We start from the raw sequence: 21,177 nt of genomic DNA, 5'->3' as shown, positions 1-21,177 counted from the left end.
TTCTCTCGAACACCCTGTTTCATCAACGAGAAGCTGAAACTACACAAAGCAGAAAAAGCTTGGTGTATAACCCTTCTCCATTCACCACCTGCCTTTACTTCTTTTTTATTAATTATTTTATTCATTTTCCATCCGGATTACAGCCCCCCCCACTTCTTCTCCCAGTCCCACCCTCATATCTCTTCACCCATTCCCAGTCCCCTTCTCTTCAGAAAGGAGAGCCCCCACCATGGGTACCAACCTGCCCTGATACCTCAAGCGCACACCACGCAGCTTAGCACACAAAGAAACTCTTCCTGTTGGCAGGGCATCTGGAGCCAGCATCTAAGTCCAAATAGAGGGTCTTGGTTTTTATGGGTGTGGGGCATAGGATAGACCCCTTTCTTCCTCCAAATTGCCAGGTTGGCTACCCTGGGGAATTAAACTATTTGAAATAAGACAAGAAACCTAATTTGGTCCTGCTCAAGAAACCCTCAAGCAGGAGGCATGATAGTCCTCCTCAAGCAGTGGTTTTCAACTCAGTTAATGATGCAAACCTTTAATACCATTCCTTGTATTTTGGAAACCATGAAATGATTTTGTTGCTACTCCATACCTCTACTTTTTGCTACTGTCACAAAGAGGTTGCAATTCAGTTTGAGAACCACGGTTCTAAACATTTCCTTCAATGTTTTCTTTTTTAATGGGATGGAATAAAGAACCTGGAAGCCCACTATTTTAAATGTTTAAGTGAGATAACATTTATCTGTTTAGTGTTTCTGTCCCTGACTGTATGCTTACCTGGGAAATAAATGATTTATGTGCTTCCCAAAATCCCAGTTCCCATGGTGTTTAGAGTCTACAACGGAACTCAGGTTAACCCAGTTTTAAGGACAGCTTCTCCCTGGTGGTAAGAACTCTGGACAATGTAGTCTCAGCTTTACAGATTTCTATCCATGATAAAAGCATTCCTTTAACTTTTGCGGCATGTCTTTGTGATGTTAGACACATACATAAATAAGAAGTGATGGGAGCACAATGACTTCTAGCAGATTCTTGCACTGGACACCATGACTTCATGCACAGCATAAGTTCCTCATGCCCCAATCTCATAGCACCGAAGGATGTCACAATGACCAAAGCAATTACTAGCATGCCCTGAGTGTGTAGATGAGACCATCAAAAGATAGTAACTAAAATCATAGACTGTTAGCAGCACCATCTGGTCCTGAACCCTGGTCTTCCCTTTAGCAGTGCTGTGGTCTTTACAACTCAGTGTCCTTGGGTCTTTTTTTTGGGCAAAAAAACATACAAAACAAGATTGAAATTATTAAATAAGTTTGTAAATCAAAATCTTGTAAAATGTCCACTGTGTCCTTAAAGTTAAATAAGACTTAGTCATGGCCATTCTTACTTCTCTCTAATGTTACACATATTTTACTAATTAGAAAATTTACTCCCTTGCTCAGCACAGGACCTAAAGATGATATTACAGGACTTCAACATAGACATTCTAGCTTTGGAGCAGATACTAGTAACTACTGCTATATATACTCCACTGATGGATTAATGTAAGCCTGTACATAAATCATCAGCCTACCCAAATTCAAAGAAATGTAAAGTTATTTAATATAATTTAAAACTATAGTTTGCAAGAAATACATGAAATTGTATTAACCATATTGTAACATGTTATTATTGAAAGGAACATTGTATTTTCTTTCCCATGAAAGAAATCTTTATGCTGTGCTAATAATTATAGTAATATGCGCTTTAAAGGCATTATAAAAATTAGATGTCTCTTTCAGTAGCCCACATTTACACACAAATTTGTGTAATTCCCACTGCCACTTTCTTAAATGACAAGGTTAATACTATAATCTACATTTGAGAAGTGAGAAAGTTGAAACTCAATGAAGTTAAGAAAATTGGGGCTGGGGAAACTGTTCTGTCAGTGAGGCGCTTGTCACACAAACATGAAGATGGGAGTTCCATCCCCAGAATTCACATAAAGTCCTAGGAATAGCTGATTGTGCTTCTAATCTCAGCATTCAGGAGGTGGGGATAAGAGAATCCAAGGTGCCCACTGCTGAGCCAGTATAGTAAATTGATGAGACCCAGATCCTAGTGAAAGACTTATATCAAACAGGGAAAGGTAAAAATGGGGGACTGGCCACTGAAGAACCCATACAAGGTTATCTGGCCTCTACGAGTATCCCCACAATCATCCACCTGCAGACACGTGTGCATGTGTGTCTATGTATATACGTAATAGCACAGTGTGAACTTCCACACATGCACAGGCACATACATGTTCAGATTAGTGTTCAAATGGTCAACAATAGTAATTAGGAATGTTGTCACACGAGTCTAAAGCCTAATTCTTCTCTATTGCTTCACTGTTACATACTGCCTCTTCTAGTGATATTTCTTTTGAAGCAGATTGGAAAAACTAATTTTTATAATGTAGCTGCTCATGATAAATGTATGTTTACATTTATTGATATGTGCATAGAATAACCTGAACCCATGTTCTCTTGTTCTCTGCAAAGATCCTGATCGCCAGCATCATGTGCAGTTACAACAAGAATGACTGGATGGAACTCTCCAAAATGGCTGAGGTAAAAACTTCTTTAGTTGGTGTTCATTTTATTTCACCTCTCTCATTTTTATTAGTTTTAAGTAAAAGGCTGCCACAAAAAATAATACAAGAGAAGTAAAATTGAATTGAAAATGTAAGTTAAAGCATTTCTATTATAATTTGTTTACCAGGTGTTTTCATTTAAGTGATGGAAATGTAAATTTAAAAGGAATACATTCTATAAAAGCAGTCCCCTGGATTTCACACGGTACCTAAAATCCCTTTATTCTCTGAATCCATCGACTCTACATTTGCATATTTAGCAAACTGTATATATGATGGATGCCATGATAAAATTTAATTCTACCTTTGAGAGTCTAACTTGATCTTGCCTTGCCTTTAGGCAAACTAGTTTGACAGTAAGAGAAGGAATTCTGAATATAAAAGTCTTGAATATTTAAAATGTAAAAGGTTCATTTAATACTGTTCTAGTTTGAATACCAACATGAATAAAATGCTAGGATGGGCTGTGGCTGAATGGTATGCCAGTCAGCAGGCATGGCACACTAGTCAGTGGGCATACCACAGTAGTCAGTGGGCATAGCATACTAGTCAGTGGGCATACCACAGTAGTCAGTGGGCATACCACAGTAGTCAGTGGGCATGCCACACTAGTCAGTGGGCATACCACAGTAGTCAGTGGGCATACCACAGTAGTCAGTGGGCATACCACAGTAGTCAGGGAGCATGCCACACTAGTCAGCGGGCATACCATACTAGTCAGGGGGCATGCCACACTAGTCAGCAGGCGTACCACACTCATCAGCAGGCATCTGACACTAGTTAGTGGGCATGCCACACTAGTCAGGGGGCATACCACACTAGTCAGCAGGCATGCTACGCACATCCGTGGGCATGCCACATCTGTCAGTGGACATGCCACAATTTAAACTACACAAATGCAAGCAACTAACCACAAGCCTCAGATTTGTATTTCAAACATAAAACTACATGCTTAAAAAATACACTTATGTCAATCATTCAGTCAGGCAACTTAGGTGAGACAGCCCTGGCTAGGGGTCTTGAAGAGCTCTCAACCGCGCTGAAGACGGAACCTAGCAAGACTTTTGATTTGACCTGTCATTGCAAGATACCATGATGTTCTCTGTGGCATGCAAAGATGGTTGACTGTACATTTTACTTGGACACTTTTAAAACTCGGAAGGGAAAAATCACTTCTGGGACTTAGGGTGGTGAAATTAAACATGATCTGTAATTGGCTTCGTGATCTTCTGTGCTGGATCTGCTTTATACGTGTATTTACCTAATTGACCATGAAATCTTCCACAGAGCCTGTGCTTGGCATGAGCTTTGCCAATTTTAAGCTGACTATGATAAATGGCTTTATCATGCTGCGTGCTTCTCTGCTTTTCTGTGAGAATAAAATACTTTAAAAAACATTTCCTTCAGAAATGGACATTAGTTTTTAAGTGGGAGAGTTTACTTACAAAAGTCAAAAGGCTGTAATTAGAAGTATGTTAACAATTGTAGATGTTTTTGCATTTTGTTTAGTCTTTAATTTCACTCTTATTTATTATGGTTTCCCAAATTTTATATAACAAAGACAAGAGAAAAAAGTCTGCTTTCTGCTAAGTCAGAAGAATCTCTATATTTCCTTGGAAGAGTAATATATATATATATCAAAAAGCACGAGCCAGACCCACTGTCAATAGAACCAACTGCTTCTTGTAAAGTTCTGCCTAGGCTACCTTAGGACATTAGGAGAAGGCTCATAGGCCTTTGAATCCCTGTGGGGGTAGGGCAGCAGCCGTCCACAGGATTTCATCACACATTACATTTATACACAGCCAATAGCATTTCAAATATAATATTTGACTTATTCTTTGATAATTTTATACATGCATGAACTGTATTTTGACCATATTCACCATCCTCAACTCAACTCAGGATCCTCCCTGATCCCCTCTTAGGTCACCCACCCAATGTCATGTCCTCTTCTTTTTCGTCATCTTTTTCTTTTTTTCTTTTGCCTTTTTCTTTTCTTTTCTTTCTTTCTTTCTTTCTTTCTTTCTTTCTTTCTTTCTTTCTTTCTTTCTTTCTTTCTTTCTTTCTTTCTTTCTTTCTTTCTTTTCTTTTCTTTTCTTTTCTTTTTCTCTTTCCCTTCCTTCCTTCCTTTCTTTTTTTTTTCCGAGTAGTTTTAGGTCTGTAAAGTAGTTCCGTGAGTAAAGGTGATTGCCACCAATCCTGATGACATGAGTTCAGCACTAGTGACTCTCATAGTACAAGGAGAGGACTTTCTCTTAATTTATCATTTGACCTCTGCACACACTGTGGTATGACCTCATGCATGCTCATAATCACTTACAAAATAACGCTATTAAAAGGAAAAAGAACTACTCACTCACTTCTTTTGTTTTTATGGACCCACTGTTTATGTATATGTGTATGTACAATCAGTGGGAAAATTCGCATTAAGATAAATTAGAAATTTTTTCCATCCAAAGTTAGGATACTGTGTAACATGGACAATTCTTTGTGAGTTGCACCGGGAATCACACACCACACCTCCATGTTGTCACTCAAGGGACTAGCAAGCAGCTGGATGTTGTGTGTGTGCATTTTCATGAGGTTTCTCTCTTCAGTGGGTTGGATTTTTAATTGGAATTGAGGAAATTTATCATCAGCCTTCTACTTACCACCTCTGCTAACACAAAAGACATATACACCACATCAAAAGAGCAGCAGTTGTAGAAGATCAGTAGTAAAGAATGAGAGGTTCTGGGATTAACTTTGTAAAAGGAGGACAGGTAACCAAATCCACTAGGTGGGTTTGTGAATGCCAGGGTCCCTGTGTAAGGCACAGTTGTACACATGTCCGTGAGGACCTTAGCAAACATGAATATCTGAGGACACACTCTGAGTGTTGGTGACACCAAGAGTGAATAAAAGGGGGAGAAGAGAAAGTCAGCTGAGTACCAGCACCCTCTCACCCAATACCACCCTCTCACTGGTCCCTGGACAAGTGAAAAAGCAGCTTTCCGTTACCATGGCACTCAGCCTGCACCCAAGTCCTTCTATACCAAGGTGGCTTCATCACCTAACCGACAAGTCTTAAGAAACATTGGTTTCCTTAAGTTTCTTTCTTTTAGGTATTTGGTCACAGCATTGGGAGAAAAAATAGCCAATAGGAGGATGACATTGGTTTTCCTTGTTTCAAGGGATCCTAATATGCTACGTTACTATTTACAGAGCACACAAATAGCTTTCGAAATGAGACCAGATACAGACATATTTCTCCATGCTCCCAGCAAAGTTGGGTCACAGCATTAGGTACATTTAAATAATATATTAAGTTGAACTAAATGCAACCATCTCAAGGACATTGCATGCCCCAACTACTTAATTTATCATCCTCATTTGCTATATGATTTTTCTCTTGTAAATAAAACAAAACCTAAACTGACCCTTTTTAATTCTAACCTTAGTGAACTTACCCTTGAATTGCCTTCCAATACTGTATTCTTGTCAGTCTTGCTTCAGTTGCCATGGTTTTGTTTTTTTTAGACACTATGGAAAAGAAGCAGTTTCATGAGGGTTTTTACAGCATGGTGTAACTTTTGGTAAATTTAGTAGTTTGTGTTTATTATCTTAGCTCATAGAGCCTTTTACTTTTCTGAGACATTGATTGGTTATCCCCATTTAGTGCAAAAGAGTGTTTATTTATAAATTACAAGCTTGAACTATGTGTAAATTATCTGGGCAGTCAAACAGAGATGCACAGAAATCATCTCAGCCCCAAGGATGTACTCACAGCTTAAGTATGTAATCAGATACTTGGCAAATTGAGCCATTACTGCGGGCTGCCTGTATTAGATCTTAAGAAGATCTTGAATTCATTTTAACAGAACTGGAATCCATTTCTTTCTTAATGTCTATTAGCCCAGAAAATAGAGATTGAGTCATATTTAATGAGAAAAGGCCTTATTGAAGGACGCAATCCCTGAGCAGGAAAAGTCTGAAAAAGAAGAGCCAGGGTAGGAGGAAAAGGAACATAGAACAGTACTAGAGAACCTGTGGAGGCTTCCCGGGGAAACAGAGTAGAGTGCTCAGGTATAGGGATCAGGGAGGGTACCACAAGATCACCTTAACAGAGAAGCATGAGAGGAGTAAGGGACAGGCTGATCTTCCTGCCCCCAGTCTCTCTTGATAGAATCCTACACTATTGATTGTGCTCTACCTCTCTGGGTAATCATATACCCCATGGCCTGCAGTGGGATTCTTCACCCAAACCCAGAAGGCCAGAACTCCTTGATAAGACATGGAACGTGGTCCCTTGGGGTTCTTGCTTGTGTAAGCTGTGTAAGCAGTGGCTAGCCCTGGGTCTCATATAGAGGAAGACCTTGATTGCTAGCACAATATATATACTGACAGCAATATAGTCTGGAAGGTGAGTAAAGCCATCAAATGTGAGAAAGTATACAGGCTAGATGCAGGTAATGTACCCATATTCTCTCAGCCAAATTTATCTACCATAACTTCATTGACCCAGAATTGTAATAGCATTTTAAAATTCTAAATGCTCTGGGTATGCACATATTTAAGTGGTTTTGTATATGTGTATTTCTGTGCATGTGAAGTCCATAGGTAGACACAGAAAGTTCTTCTCAGTTGTTCTCCATCTTTTGAGACAAGGTCTCCTACTGAACCTGGAACCTACTAGTCTGTGCTACAGATGTCCCATTTGTGACTAAGAACACCACTGACACATATCCTCTCTACTGTGACAAGTAATGAGTTTCTGAATTAGCCAGTGTCCATCACACTTGCACATGTGCACACAAACACACACACACCTCTGATGAGATCTAGTAGCTACATTAATCTATGAGTAGAGATATCCAGATTTATGGGGGCAGTTTTTTTTATCTTTAAGTATTTTTTTTATTCAATATATTTTTTATTTACATTTCAAATGATTTCCCCTTTCCTAGCCCCCCCACTCCCAGAAGTATGTATTTGGTTGAATAATTCTAGTGGGTTCAGAATAATTCTGAAGCTTGTGACTTCTTGAACCATGGGTTTAGGGCTAGGTTTGCAGCATCAGGCATGAATTTCTTCTGATGGAATAGGCCTTAAATCTTCGGGAAAACAGTTCCAACACATTTCTAATCTGGAGTGGAGCTACTCCTTGGGCAATGACCTGCCCTTTGATGGTGTCCACCTTCTCTTTTTCTTTTTCATAGCCCTTATTGGGTGAGGTAGATGCACTTTGGACTAAGCAACTAAAATCCTTGTGATTAATAAGAGCCAGAATGTTAGTTCAGTTTCCTTTATTTAGCATATCATGCTAATTCAGCAATTAAAGCTTTTTTTTTTTTTTAGTGGTTGTGGCTACTTGGAAATAGAAGTTAGCCACTCCTAAAATTCTTGTGAGCCCTAGTGACAGGAATATTCAGAGGCAAAATAAATGTCTCCCAGGCCCTGGGTGTCACCCAGAGCAGTCTTGTCCCAATTTTTAAGATCTGGATACTCATTTCAAGGCCCATCTCAGGGTATTTTGGTGATCGGTACATGTGGGTATGTATTATTTGAGAGATTTAAATAACTATCCCTAGATAAGACTCTCTTTCATAGGTGTTGAAGAATTTTGTTTTGGACGGTAGTTTAGAAGCCACAAGGATGCTGAAGGTTGTTTTCTTAATCCAGTGTGGCAGTCCCAGCTGGGGAGCAAGTATCTTTTTTCTCTTTGTGTCGCCAAGTGTGTCTGCCAGATAACCTCACATCCGTGACTGGCAAGCTGTGTTTATACTATACGCACTGAGATATGAATGGAAACAGAATCAATGGATGGGAAAACACCAGTGTATGGAGAGAAGGTCAGGCTCTGACTCTGTCCCTACAAACTCTTTGATGCACAAGCAAAGCTCTCACTGACTTCCTTTTTGGTCACGCTCACCATCAGCAGGGGCTGCTCTACAGGGCTTTGGATCAATGCATATTACTAGTACTAGCATCCATAGCACTAGCTAGGTAAGGGAATGCCATACACATCTGTAACGTACTGTCTCTCCTCATAGCTTCCTTCCCTCTCCCTGCTTAGCTTCCTCATCCTGTTTCTCCCCTTCCCTCCCCCATAACCGTTGCCTCTACTTACACATCGCATATACACATTCAGTTTTACATAGCAATGCAATGTTTAAGAACAGCAAATGAAAGAAAAGATGTGGTGTTTGAATTTTACTTAAGGAACAAATGATTTAATAATATCTCCCCACTGATTTAAATCACTGGGTAAGCCACAGGCTCTACATTTAAGATCCTGTGAGATGGATAATTTGAATCTTTTACGTTTGGCTTAAGAACTGCCAATGGGCATGATGGCATATCTTAGCTTTTGGAGTTGTTTTAAAGCTGAAGTAAGATAAAACAAAAGGCTTAATGAGATACCCTTGCATATGGAACCTACCCAGTTAGCTTTAGCTATCATTATCTCCATGTTGTTTAATTGTCAGTTTGCAATGATGTATGTGTAATGTAAATATGTGTACAAGTGCTTCCCAAAGATCTGATAATGCAAAGTGACTCCAAATTTCTATCAATTGCTAAATATGTCTAAATAAATACCATAAGTAACCAGGAAGAAGCACAGGCACACAGTCATATATACTGGCAATACACAATCTAGACAAAGTGCATGGTTCTCATATGGCTGGAACTTGGGATCAGTCCCATTACTTGAAGTTCAGGTCTACCCAACTGCAGACTAGGAAGGTTAACTGACCCATCCAAAGCCTCTCCAGTCCTTTGCAGCCAGTAGGCTGGGTGTTGTCTATCCTCACTACAAAGCCTGCAGAAAGGGGACAGTGTGATTCTTAGTCCATGTTAAGTAACAGGAAGCATTTCTAAACTTTGTGGAGCAAAGTTATGATGGATGTGGAGCAGCATAAGGTGCCCATGTTTGGAGACATAGGAATTGAGTGAATAGACCTTCACAGATGTACAGAAGAAAAAGCAGGTGCAATAATGAAGGAAAATGGGCGAGAAAACCAACTAAGAAATAACTAGAGTTGAATTTGTTAAGATCATACTTAAAATTTATGAAATAGAGAAAACAATTAGGAAGAATAGAGAAACATTGGAGGAAACAGCTTTTGGCTTAAAGAGCAATCTGGTATGCTTAGTAAATAGTAGATTTCTTTTGAAATTAAAATCTTTCCTATGAGGTAATACATATGTGGTATTATTATTGAAACCTTCTCTCTCCTCTAACTATTTATATGTTATTGTTAAATTCTAGAAGTAGGTATAGTTAAATTCTAGAAGTATAAAACTTGGTATCTGTTCACTATCCCTTGAGTTACTATATTAAATTTAAAAGATGGTGTGTGTATATGTGCATGTATGTGCATGTACATGTGTGTGTGTTTCTGTGTGTTGTGCAGGTGAGTACCCATGCCAGTTTTGCATGCAGAGGGCAGAAGAAACAGTAACCAGAAAGTTTCTCCTAGAATCCTCCCTCTCTGTCCATTTCCCATTATTAGCATGACAGGCACAAAGCCTTCCCAGACATGCTGAATATATTATATTCCATGCTGAATATAACTTAACTCAGACCCTCATGCTCACACAGGCAATGTTCCTAACCCCTGGGCCATCTCCTCAGCCCCTAAAAAGTGTGTAAAGATTTTTTTTCCAAATAGACATTCCAAGAATTTGAAGATTTCCCAAAGTATTCTGAGCTGTTCTTTTCATTTCAAAAACATCTACTTAATGTGTTCAGGGAGGAATAAATGATTTAAATGATAAGAAATCATAGTGACTGAAGTCTGATAAGATAACCAATAGCTTGTGTTTCTTACACTAAGCTGTTTTAAAATATGATGACATTGGCTTTTAGTTTAAATTTAGTACATTCTACTCATTCATTCTAGGAATCTGACCACATTTTCCTTTGCATGCCTTTTCCCATCATCAATTATCCAGAATTATTAAGAGTTGTTTCTACAGAAGAAGAAACTGTATAGGAAAGACAAATTCTGGTCCCTAAAAGATGAAGATCAAATTTCTATTCTATCATTTAACAGCCAGACCCAACATTTAACATCAATTGTTTTATATCTCTTGTCTGTGGAATGGGAACTGTGATCACACAAGGATTCTGAGAGTCAGGAACTAGGAGATGGGCCAGGGGGCAAGGTACTTGTCGCCAGCCCCTACGACCTGAATTTGATCTCCAGAGCCCACATTGTAGAAGGAGAGTATGAACTCCTGCATGCTGTCCGCTGACTTCAGATTGTGTGCACTGCCCACATCCATACAAATAAACATACACACGCATGCATATAAATTAAATTATAAATAAATAAAAATTAAGATCAGGTGAATTATTATAGATTGAATATACTGCATATAGAGCAACAAGTTGTGACTTTTAAGCTCTCAATCAACGATTTATTGTTGTTATCAGCACTTTAACTTGAGGACCAGACTCATTAAGAGTAGTTTCTACAGAATTAGAAGCTGTGTAGGAAAGACAAAGTGTGGTCCCTAACAGAACGAGGTTTCTTGAGGAGAAAGCTATGGTGATATCAGAGTGTTTAGAACTAAGAGGTATTGGTCTTTGTACTTGATCTCGGAGAGAGCAGCAAAATCTGAATACAATTCTGCCTTCTCTCTCATTTTCCTTCCTTACAGGCTTCTGGAGCAGATGCCCTGGAGCTAAATTTATCGTGTCCACACGGCATGGGGGAGAGAGGAATGGGTCTGGCTTGTGGGCAGGTAAGCACCCCCAGCAGCTGCTGCTCCGCTGTGGCTGTCAGTACGACATAATTGTCCCCTGTATGGATTCTTACACTGTACCTTAGGCGAGGAGATGTGTGGATCTGATGACTGGCTGGAGACGTGCAGGTCTGCAGTGTTTAAATATTTAGTGCTTAAAAAGTGGAAAATGAGGGAAACTGGAATCACGGCAACGGTCGGGTTTTATTGAGGAAATCATATTATGTGCTTGACAGGAAGGAATATCATAACAAATAGTTTTTAAAAGCACTGAAGCAGAGTTAGCTGATATCCAAGGCAATGTTCTTTATTCATTTCTGAGGCCGATCTAGTTTCCCTGGGGCAATACAGTGTACACAATGCATTGTTCGTAGTGATTTTGTAGTAAATGGGGCACAGCACAAATTGGGTTTTACAGTTTTTAGCATACGATCATTATTCCCTGACTGTATTTGGGGAGTTACAAAAAGACTTTGATGGTATTTTTATTTACGGATACAATAAATGGAAGCTTTATGTTAAAATAAATTTAAAAAAATCCTCTAATGAATAAATGCAAAATAATACGTTAATATATAGAAAATACGACATCTTTATAGAACAAGATGTAGTATGGTGTGTTAAGGGGAGATGAAAAAGCTTAATGCTTAAAAGGTAAGTGTTTTGAATCTCATTTTGCCTTTAAGCCCAGAGGAAATATTGTGAATTAAATACAAAACTTTAGTATTTTCCTAGATCTGTCAGTTTCCTGGAACTTTAAAGTTTGTTCAGGTTTCCACTCATGACTTGGGGTTCTTTCTTAGGAGGTACCAACTGTTCCACACTTCTGTTTTTCTCTAGTCACCGAATTAATATGAATTAAACTCAGAGCCCTTTATTTGCAGAGAGGAAAGTTTTTATATGCTTAAATGAACAAGAGTTTCTATTTTCATGTTCAAATGCAGAGAGGGGTTCCTTAAGTACATTGTAAATATTTAATAGGCCTTGGGAATGGATTTGCAACTCAGGAAGAAATCATTCTTATGAACAGCAGGAGGGGGGGGGCTGGCCAGACATCTTTCACAGGGACCCAGGCTCTTCTCACAACAGGTTACCAGACAGCCATGAAGCCACAATTCGGTGCTATCAAGTCAGAGGGAGACAGCATTATTTCTGAGTCCTATGATGCTCTAACAGTATGTCAGGGATGTGGTGTGGCATGGTTAAAGAGAAGGCTGTGCTTGGGAGAGGGTTGAGACCTGTAAACCACTTGCCACTTTAAGAAGGGTATCTATCTGAGTGAACCCCAGAACAGTAAAACAGCAGGCACTGCTGCGGGTACCTGTAACAGCCTGTGTTGGAGAGGCAGAGATGGGAGGATCCCAGGACCATTCTATCCAGTCCGCCTAAAGGTTTAGTTAGTAAGCTCTGGTTTCAGTGAGAGGCGGGGTCTGAAAAAGCAGTGGCATTGTGGATCTCTGATTGCCCCATGCATATGCATGCAGCCTTCCCCCACTGTGCACACACACACACACACACACACACACACACACACACACACGAAAGAATGCAGCCTTCAGAGGATGCCAGAAGGGCAGCAGTACAGGGCTTGCGTTGGTCCTGAGTGGGCACACTCATCCCTCATCCATTGAGTTTACCCCCTTTGCCTATTTCACAGGCTAGACCTCAAAACCCACATTTTAAAAGGTGAATTCCAGGCACAAGATCAGCTTTGAAAAAGAGGAGCATACTAATTTCTTAAGGAGCAGTGCATTCTGCTCTTGTTTATATGTTCATATTTTGCTGCAAATATAACAATTATTTGAAAATGTTGCAAATTCCCGGCTGAATTTCTATTTCCAGAATGGGCGTTGTTCCTTGCATACACCTGAACTTTCCCAGCTATGATTCCGTGTAGGTGAATTCTCTCCAGAGAATTATTTACTCAGAGAAACTTCTATGCAGCCTTGAGCTAAACTGGAATTCCAAGTGCTAAAAATTTTGCAGGCAGAGATATATCAATAAGATTTTCAAAGATTGGATTTGTTGGCTCGAGGAAAGGGCGTGTTTCTGTTTCCCTTCTTGGTGCTACTAAAACTGAAACCGGTTCTTACCAGCCAATCATACCAATTATTTTTTTTGAATTTTACTGTTGTAAGTTAAATAATTGGGAAATAAAGTCAATTTAATAAATTTTGCAAAGACTTAGGAATATGAATATTCAACTTTTTGAAGGAGAAGGAAGAATATCACTGTAGTTTTATTAAAGGGTTTTCTGTAACTATGCTTTGAGGGGCACAAGCAGTCTGGCCTTCTTTGAATTTACCTCCAGCATTTCCCTCTTTTCTCTCTCTGGCTCCCACTGTTTCTCCCACCATCCCTTAGTTCCCTACCCTCCCACGTTGGCAGGTTAGAGACTGTGTACTCATTGTGTGGTCAGTGCAGGGATGAAGAGCTGTTATAGATCAGTTCCCTTTGTAATGTGCAGATCCTAATGCACTGTCAGGGCATTCGGAATGCTTGCTGAATGGAAGGGAGGGCAACACTGGTTTAATGCAGGACTTTAAGAGAAAAGTCTATTACATAGCACATTTTCTTTTCTCAATGCCTGTTGTTACTCATTTAACTCAGTTTTCTCACAAATATTTAATAAGTTAAGATTTTTTTCTAAGAGTGTGCCCTTATATAATTACCATAAGTTAAAATTCATAGATGTGCATACATATAAGTCCATACATATAAAATCCAAATATACATATACATGACCAAAAAGAATGAAGTTTATGAGCAGAGAAAAATATAATCTCTGTTAAATACAAGCGTCTTACTTCTAAAATGTGCATTTAAAAAAAAATCTCCATCTGACCTTGATAGTCATCTTGTGTGCTTCCTGGCAGGTGACACTTGGCCTGTGAGCCCCTCTACTCATCAGCTGTACTAAGGGGTTAAAGTCACTCTCCCTCCATATTCTTTCTATAACCCATCAAACCACTTGCCCTCCTGAGGCATAGGTTTCTACCTCCAAACTGGGATTTGAATAACAATCTCTGAAATCCTGTATAGCTCTACTGTTCTGTGAGTGTAGTCATTTTAAGTCGTAGGCTAATCAGTGCTTTTGAAAATCCCCTAAAGATACAAATGAGTTATCATTAGATTGTTTCTAAATGCAAAGCAAAACAACAACTAAACTTTCACATTTCGTTACTCTACAGAAATTCATTATTTCATATTTTGTCTCTGTTTTGTAAGATAGACACTTCAAAATCTCTATAGAGGGATGAAATTGGGGTACAGTTCCACAACATACATGCATGGTATTTATTTCTATAGGTATTCACCCATGATGAAGTGTAGTGTATAAACAGAGGACCAATGACCAATAATGAAAATTGGCTACACCAATGTAGTATTATGAGAGTTATTTAAAGCTTCTGAAATGCTTAACACTGGCTTTTCCTTAACAGCTTTAGATCACAGTTTATTGTAGGTAACTGAAACTATACACAGGGGAAAAATATTGGTTGTTGGCAAATATTGGGCTCAAATGAATCTTTATTATTTTAATACCATCAATCACTGCTTACTCTCATATATTATATTTGGTTTGATAAACCAAGAATGATGATGAAATGTTTAAAGAGTGAGATGGTTGCTTAGTAAGTCTCAATCCCAAGAACAATAAAAAATAATAAATATATTAGATGGATGTTGTGATGCAAGTCTTTGAGCTAGGCTACTTGGGAATCTGATGTCAGAATATTGTGAATCCAAACTCATTGTGAGAACATAGCCACATCCCATCCTCCAAATGAATGCATAAAAATGTCAAACTTATGTCATCCAAGTTAAGGTTTTTCACTAAAGCTACAATTTATTGGTTTACCATCTTGTACTCAAAATGGAAAATAAAGTCCTTGGTCATTTACATAAGTGCCTAGGGTTCTAATTTTTTAAATGATATTCCCTTAATATTGCTGTTGAAGCAATTTGAGAACATGGTTTTACTCCAGTGTGCGCTTCAAAGATCGAAGTTGCACTGCCCCTGTGAGAAAAATATCTACTCTGGCTGGCAACCTCCAAAGGAGGTTGCATACTTCTATATATGTGTTCCAGATCTCAAAGCTGGCTAATGGGTACCAAAGTCCATGCTTTAATTGGTAAGCTGGCCAGAATGTTGGAAAGGCACTAAGAAGAGCAAGAAAATATTCCAGTGTCAATATTTAAAGTTAATAACTAATGATTTAATTGCAAGACCAAATTAACTCTACTTCTTTTCATAATTCTGAATCCTCCTTATTTCCCATTCCTCCATTTATAAAAGCACAAGAATGGGCTTGAGAGATGACTCAGCACTTAATAGCACTGACTGCTCTTCCAGAGGTCCTGAGTTCAAATCGCAACCATCTGTAGTGAGATCCAATGCCCTCTTCTGGTGTGTCCAAAAACATCTACAGTGTACTCATATAAATAAAATAAATAAATTTTTAAAGCACACACACACACACACACACACACACACACACACACACACAAGCCTGAACCTTTCAATTCCTTCTCCTGGGCATGAGGGATACTCTGTGTCTTAGCTTTCATATTTAAAGATGCCTACACATTATACAATTATTTATGTAAGTCTATTTTCTATAAAACTTTATACATTTTTATCTAAATGAGCTATAATCATAGTTTTACTTTTTATTGGATATTTTATTTATTTACACCTCAAATGTTATCACCTTTCCCCGTTTTCCCACCCCAAACCTCCTACTCCATCCCCCATCCCTCTGCTTCTATAAAATAGTCCAATTTTGACCTTTGGAAGTTTTTCCCTTTACACAAAGCATCATGTGTTTTTAAAAAAGAAGAAGAAGAAGAAGAAGAAGAAGAAGAAGAAGAAGAAGAAGAAGAAGAAGAAGAAGAAGAAGAAGAAGAAGAAGCCAGCTAGCAAACAAAAACCCTTTAAAATTCTTTTTAAATTACATTGAACTTTTCACGTTTATTTTGCTGAATCTTCTTGCCAAACTTCAGAATGGTGCTTAAGGAGGTGTATGAAAAATCATTCCTGTTCTTCTCAGTGCTTTTGCAATTACTTTCATCCCAGTGTTTGAACCAATAATTCCTCCTAGTGCTTATGTCTTTTGTAATGATACAGAGGTGAGTGCCTTTCAAAGATAGCCAATGTCAGGAACTAGGGCTCTGTTAGGCCCTTCTGATTTGACTTTTAGTGGATTGATATACCAGCAGACATGGACAGGGATAAGTCTTACTCTCACCAGTAGGTTTGGTCCATATAACTTGCCTTGTTTGTACATCTGCATGTGTGCTTGCCTGTGTGCATGTGTTTTGCAGATATATGTACATGTGTAGAGCTCGTAGATATACCTCGGGAATTGTTCCTCTGGTACTGTCAGTTATTTATTTGTTTCTTTGTTTATATGTTCATACATTTGCTTATTTACTGATTTATTTATACATATTTATTCTTTGAGGAGAAAAGGTCTGCTATTGTCCTGAAAATCTCCATATAGTCTTAGCTGGCTTTCCAGTGGTCTCCAAGGATTCATCTGTCTTCAAAACACTGGTATACTGGGATTACAAGAGGTGCCACCATGCCCACTTAAAAAATGTTGTTACCAAATGTGAGCTCTAAAGGCAGAATTAAAGTTAGTGTTAGGGTGGTAAGCACTTTGACAACTGAGCCATCAACCCAGCCCTTGTATGTCTTTGCTAACTCAACTTTTTAATATTAGAAATCAGATTTTTCCAGAAATTTTGCTGACTCTGGATTTCTGACATCACAGGCACTACACGGGCTACTTACTTCTCAGACACACCACCAAGTACTGAAAGAAAAATTGTTCATAAGGGTCCAAGGATGCCATGGAAAATGGAATAAAACGTCTTGCCTTCCTAGTTTATAGTCCATATTAAGAAAAGCAAGAGACGAGACAGCTTGTGCTGTGCAATCCAAGGATGCATAAACAATCACATGAAAATTGTTATATTTCCTCACAAAAAATACTTTGTTGCTGCTCATGTAAATTGATAATATTTCCCCTCATCTATGATGTTTTGTGCTGTAGTTAAACTTGGGTGTGCAGAGCTGAAGGGAGTCTGAAAGGTTTTTCGTTGTCAGCCCTTTATGTACAGAATGGACCTGGCCACAAGGAGATGTTTGATCTGCTTTCCCTAAAACTACCAAGGCCCAAAGCTTTGGTTCCTTCATGCTGGCCTCTTCTTGGGTACCTTGTCCAGCATTTCACATTGTTACTTCAGAGCATCCAATTCCATATGTGAACAGGGAAGAAAATGAGTAAAATATGCAGACTATACACAACTGTTTCCTTTGTCTACTAATCTTCTGTCTGTCCAGAAGTCATACCCTTTGACTGAAGTTATCTACATAAAAAATCAGCTGGTATATCTGGGCCAAATGACATCTAATATATGAACTGATATAACTTATCAATCAACCAAACATTCCCTGAAAATGGAAGACAATTACGAGTGCAGGACTATGGAAGTGGGAACCACAATTCTGTTCTTGAATCTGTGAGGATGTAGAGTTTGGCTCCCTGCTTGTTTTATCGTCTCTAATCCTCTGAGGATTAGACCCACCCAAAACTCCTGCCCTTGTTGGTTTTCCACTCTCCGTTGCTTTCAGTATCTTCATTAGAGGCTCTTGGGTAATTCCAGCCTCCGTGGTATTATAATTGAAGGGAAGACTGTCAAGCTTCCCAGGCAAGTTGAAGGACTGAGCAAAGCTGATGAAGTTGATTATCACCAGCACCTCCATGCTACCTACCCCACAGGAGTGTGCATTCTTCTATTCACATATCATCCACACAGAGTTTCCAAACGCATGCCTAGAGAGATGGCTTAGCCGTCAAGAGTGCTTGCTTTATAATCGTGACGACCATTGTTTGGTCGTGCGCCAGCATGCGTGCACCAAGCTGCACATCCCAGATATGCCTCTGATCCCAGTTCTGCAGGTTTATGGTTCCCTGCCAAATTGAGAAAAGGTAAGCCCGAGGATTAGAGAGAGAACACACCTTAGAGGGGAAGACAGCCCATAGTAGAGGAAGACACCCAAGGCCCTGCTGGGTCCTCCTCGCTTGTATGTATAGGTACAAGCACCTGTATATACCACCACACACACACACACACACACACACACACACAAAACAAATGAATCTCAACATAATTTCCATGCGTTCTCATTTGTGACTTATTCTCACCATTAATTTTGTCCTCAGGAAAACTCACATTGGGAAGTTTTCATGATCGTAAAAGTAAGCAAGTAGAAAAAAATGTTTGCAAGTCGTGAATCTTAAAACATTCAGCATCTTAAATGATTATTACTCCAGATAAAATCACCCAGAGGGAAACTTTGACATTTCCCCCAGGATCTGTTCTATGTCCGAACTTAATTTGCATAAAACTTTATGTGTATGAAATAATGAAAAATCGAGGAAAAGCAAGGCCTGGTTTCTGTTTCAACCTGCCAATGTTTTGTTGTTTTTTTTTCCACAAGACATTAACCACAGAATATTCTTCTCACCCATGCCAGAGAGCAGATGTCTGTCACTAGGAAGAGAGTCCAAAACTGAGAGTGAAGCCTGCATTGCCCCAGATGTGCTTGCCTCTCCCTTGGGAAATAAATCCTTCCTCCAGCAGCTGGGTTAACAGACCCTCTTTCTTACATAGCACATTGTCCTGGGAGCTATGACCAAAGCACTGTTTGAATAAAGTCCTCATTAAGCATCTGTGGAGGGGACAAGAGAAAGATACTTCGTTTACTGCCAAAACCAACAAGTCTCAATCTTTCCTAAATTTTCCAGAGAGTAGAAACTTGGAAACTCTGGGGGTTGGGAGGTCTAAGGGATGAGGGAGCTGAATGTAAAAGCTATTGGGAAATGCAGCCCAGGGTTCCATTGCTGAGTTCCATTTGATTTGACACTGGTCTTGTAGCAAATGAAACCATTTCTCCTTCAGTTTTTTCATTCCTATTCTTTCTCTAATTGGAACTCCTACAAATGATGCACTTGTAGCTACGTATGGCAACATGTGTGGATGAATAAGCCCTCCACTAAGGAGGCAGAGGTAGGAGCATCGTGACTTTAAGCTTATTTGGGTCTCCATAGTGAGTTCCTGTCTCAAAAATAAAAATAGTTAAAAAAAAAAAATTGAAGTGGAGGTCATAGATACACACACACACACACACACACACACACACAGAGAGAGAGAGAGAGAGACAGAGAGAGAGAGAGACAGAGACAGAGACAGAGACAGAGAGACAGAGAAACAGAGACAAACAGATAGAAAGAAACAGAAACACAGAAAGAGAAAGAGAGAGACAGACAGAGACAAGGTCAGAAACATTGAACAAAATGCTTCCTGTGATGTTCAATCATGTGCTAATTGGCATGGCCACTGATACTAGAGAGAGTAGGATTTTTAGTCCTGTGAGTTGACCTGTTAAGGAATCTGAGGCAGGTGTTTGGTGAGGATAGCACCAGAGGAATCGCATGTTACAAGTTTGGTGAACTAATACAGCTTCACAAGAAACATGAGGAAGGCCTGTGTACTCTGATTGTCTGGAAGAATGCCTGAGGTCTGATTCTGATGGCCCCCACACAGCGGGTTTCCTCTGTTCTCTTTTGTTTTCCTTGTGGTATGAGAATTTTGAAGGGCTTTTGGATCAATGATCCCCTTACTTATGAGGAGTCAAAATGAAATATTTGCTTCATGCTGTATTATGTTGCTTAACTTGTTATTTGATTTAAATTCTCTGCTATTTGCACAGATGGGTGTGCCCTATAAGTAGATAACTCCAGGAGATCTTGAAGATCTTGAAGAGGCATTTATGTAGCTGGCAATAATTTGCCTAAAGCTAGTAATCTATGAGCTTTTTAATTGCAGTTATTAATGTTTGTTAATGATATAAAAATGAATGCTCCTTTTGAAAATTACAAACATTTAGTTAAAAGTGGTATCATTTAAATCTAAAGTATCATCAATTCTAAGACTATGAGTACTGTTGAGTTTTATGACCATCAAATGTACTAAGGAACATTATATTTAGTAATAGGTACATTTATTGATGAATCACTGTAGAGTGAACTACATGTATATAATGAGTTTATATATATATATATATGTATAATATATATATATATAAAATATATATATATATATGTTTGTTATATCCCAGAAAGGAATAACAAATGCACTTTAAAGAGTTTTGAATGCTAGTCTTAAGAGGTAGTTAATATCACAGTGAGTTAGAGAAGTTGAACCAGGTTCTTTCTCTACTTTGTTATCATAGCATCTGACCAAATTATAAAAATTAACTAAAAAAAAAACCAACAACAACAACAACACCATTGGGCTAAGGTAATAGAGACAGGAGATGGGAGAAGGGGTGTGATCTCAGCTTATGAGTCCATGAAGACATGTAGTTCTAGATGTCACACCAAGCTGATCTAAAGCAAGATAGGTTGGGGACAATGCAAAAAATAGGATCATTAAATTATGATGATTAACAGCAAATAGGAACACTCAGTCATGAATTCCAATTATGTTAGAATAGTATGGGGGCTGCAAGACAAGGTTGCTTTAGCGATACAAGAAAGCTCCAGGCTGCATGAGACCTCTCTGGAAACAAACAAAATGTGAAGATAATAAGAATTTAGAAATATTAAACCTATTACATTTTGTATTTCATAAAGGTGATAGATACAGGACAGAGTGAAATGCAGTCTTTTCAGCAGATAATAAATCAAGAAGTACATTCTGTAGAGAATGACTTACGGCAAACAAGGCCCTTGTGGAACATA

At 38.8% G+C, this 21,177-nt stretch overlaps 1 protein-coding gene across 1 annotated transcript in view; it reads left to right on the top strand.

Annotated features, from left to right (window-relative positions):
- Dpyd (dihydropyrimidine dehydrogenase) overlaps positions 1–21,177 on the top strand; it is a 900,155-nt gene that overhangs the window by 590,438 nt on the left and 288,540 nt on the right. The window contains exons 15-16 of the mRNA XM_052179342.1: positions 2,532–2,600; positions 11,276–11,359. Of these exons, the coding sequence (XP_052035302.1) occupies positions 2,532–2,600; positions 11,276–11,359 (153 nt within the window). The remainder of the gene's footprint in view (positions 1–2,531; positions 2,601–11,275; positions 11,360–21,177) is intronic.

The sequence above is a fragment of the Apodemus sylvaticus genome, chromosome 4 (assembly GCF_947179515.1).
Source record: "Apodemus sylvaticus chromosome 4, mApoSyl1.1, whole genome shotgun sequence".
In the NCBI taxonomy this organism is placed as follows: domain Eukaryota; kingdom Metazoa; phylum Chordata; class Mammalia; order Rodentia; family Muridae; genus Apodemus; species Apodemus sylvaticus.
This window is presented reverse-complemented; position numbering and strand designations above follow the sequence as displayed.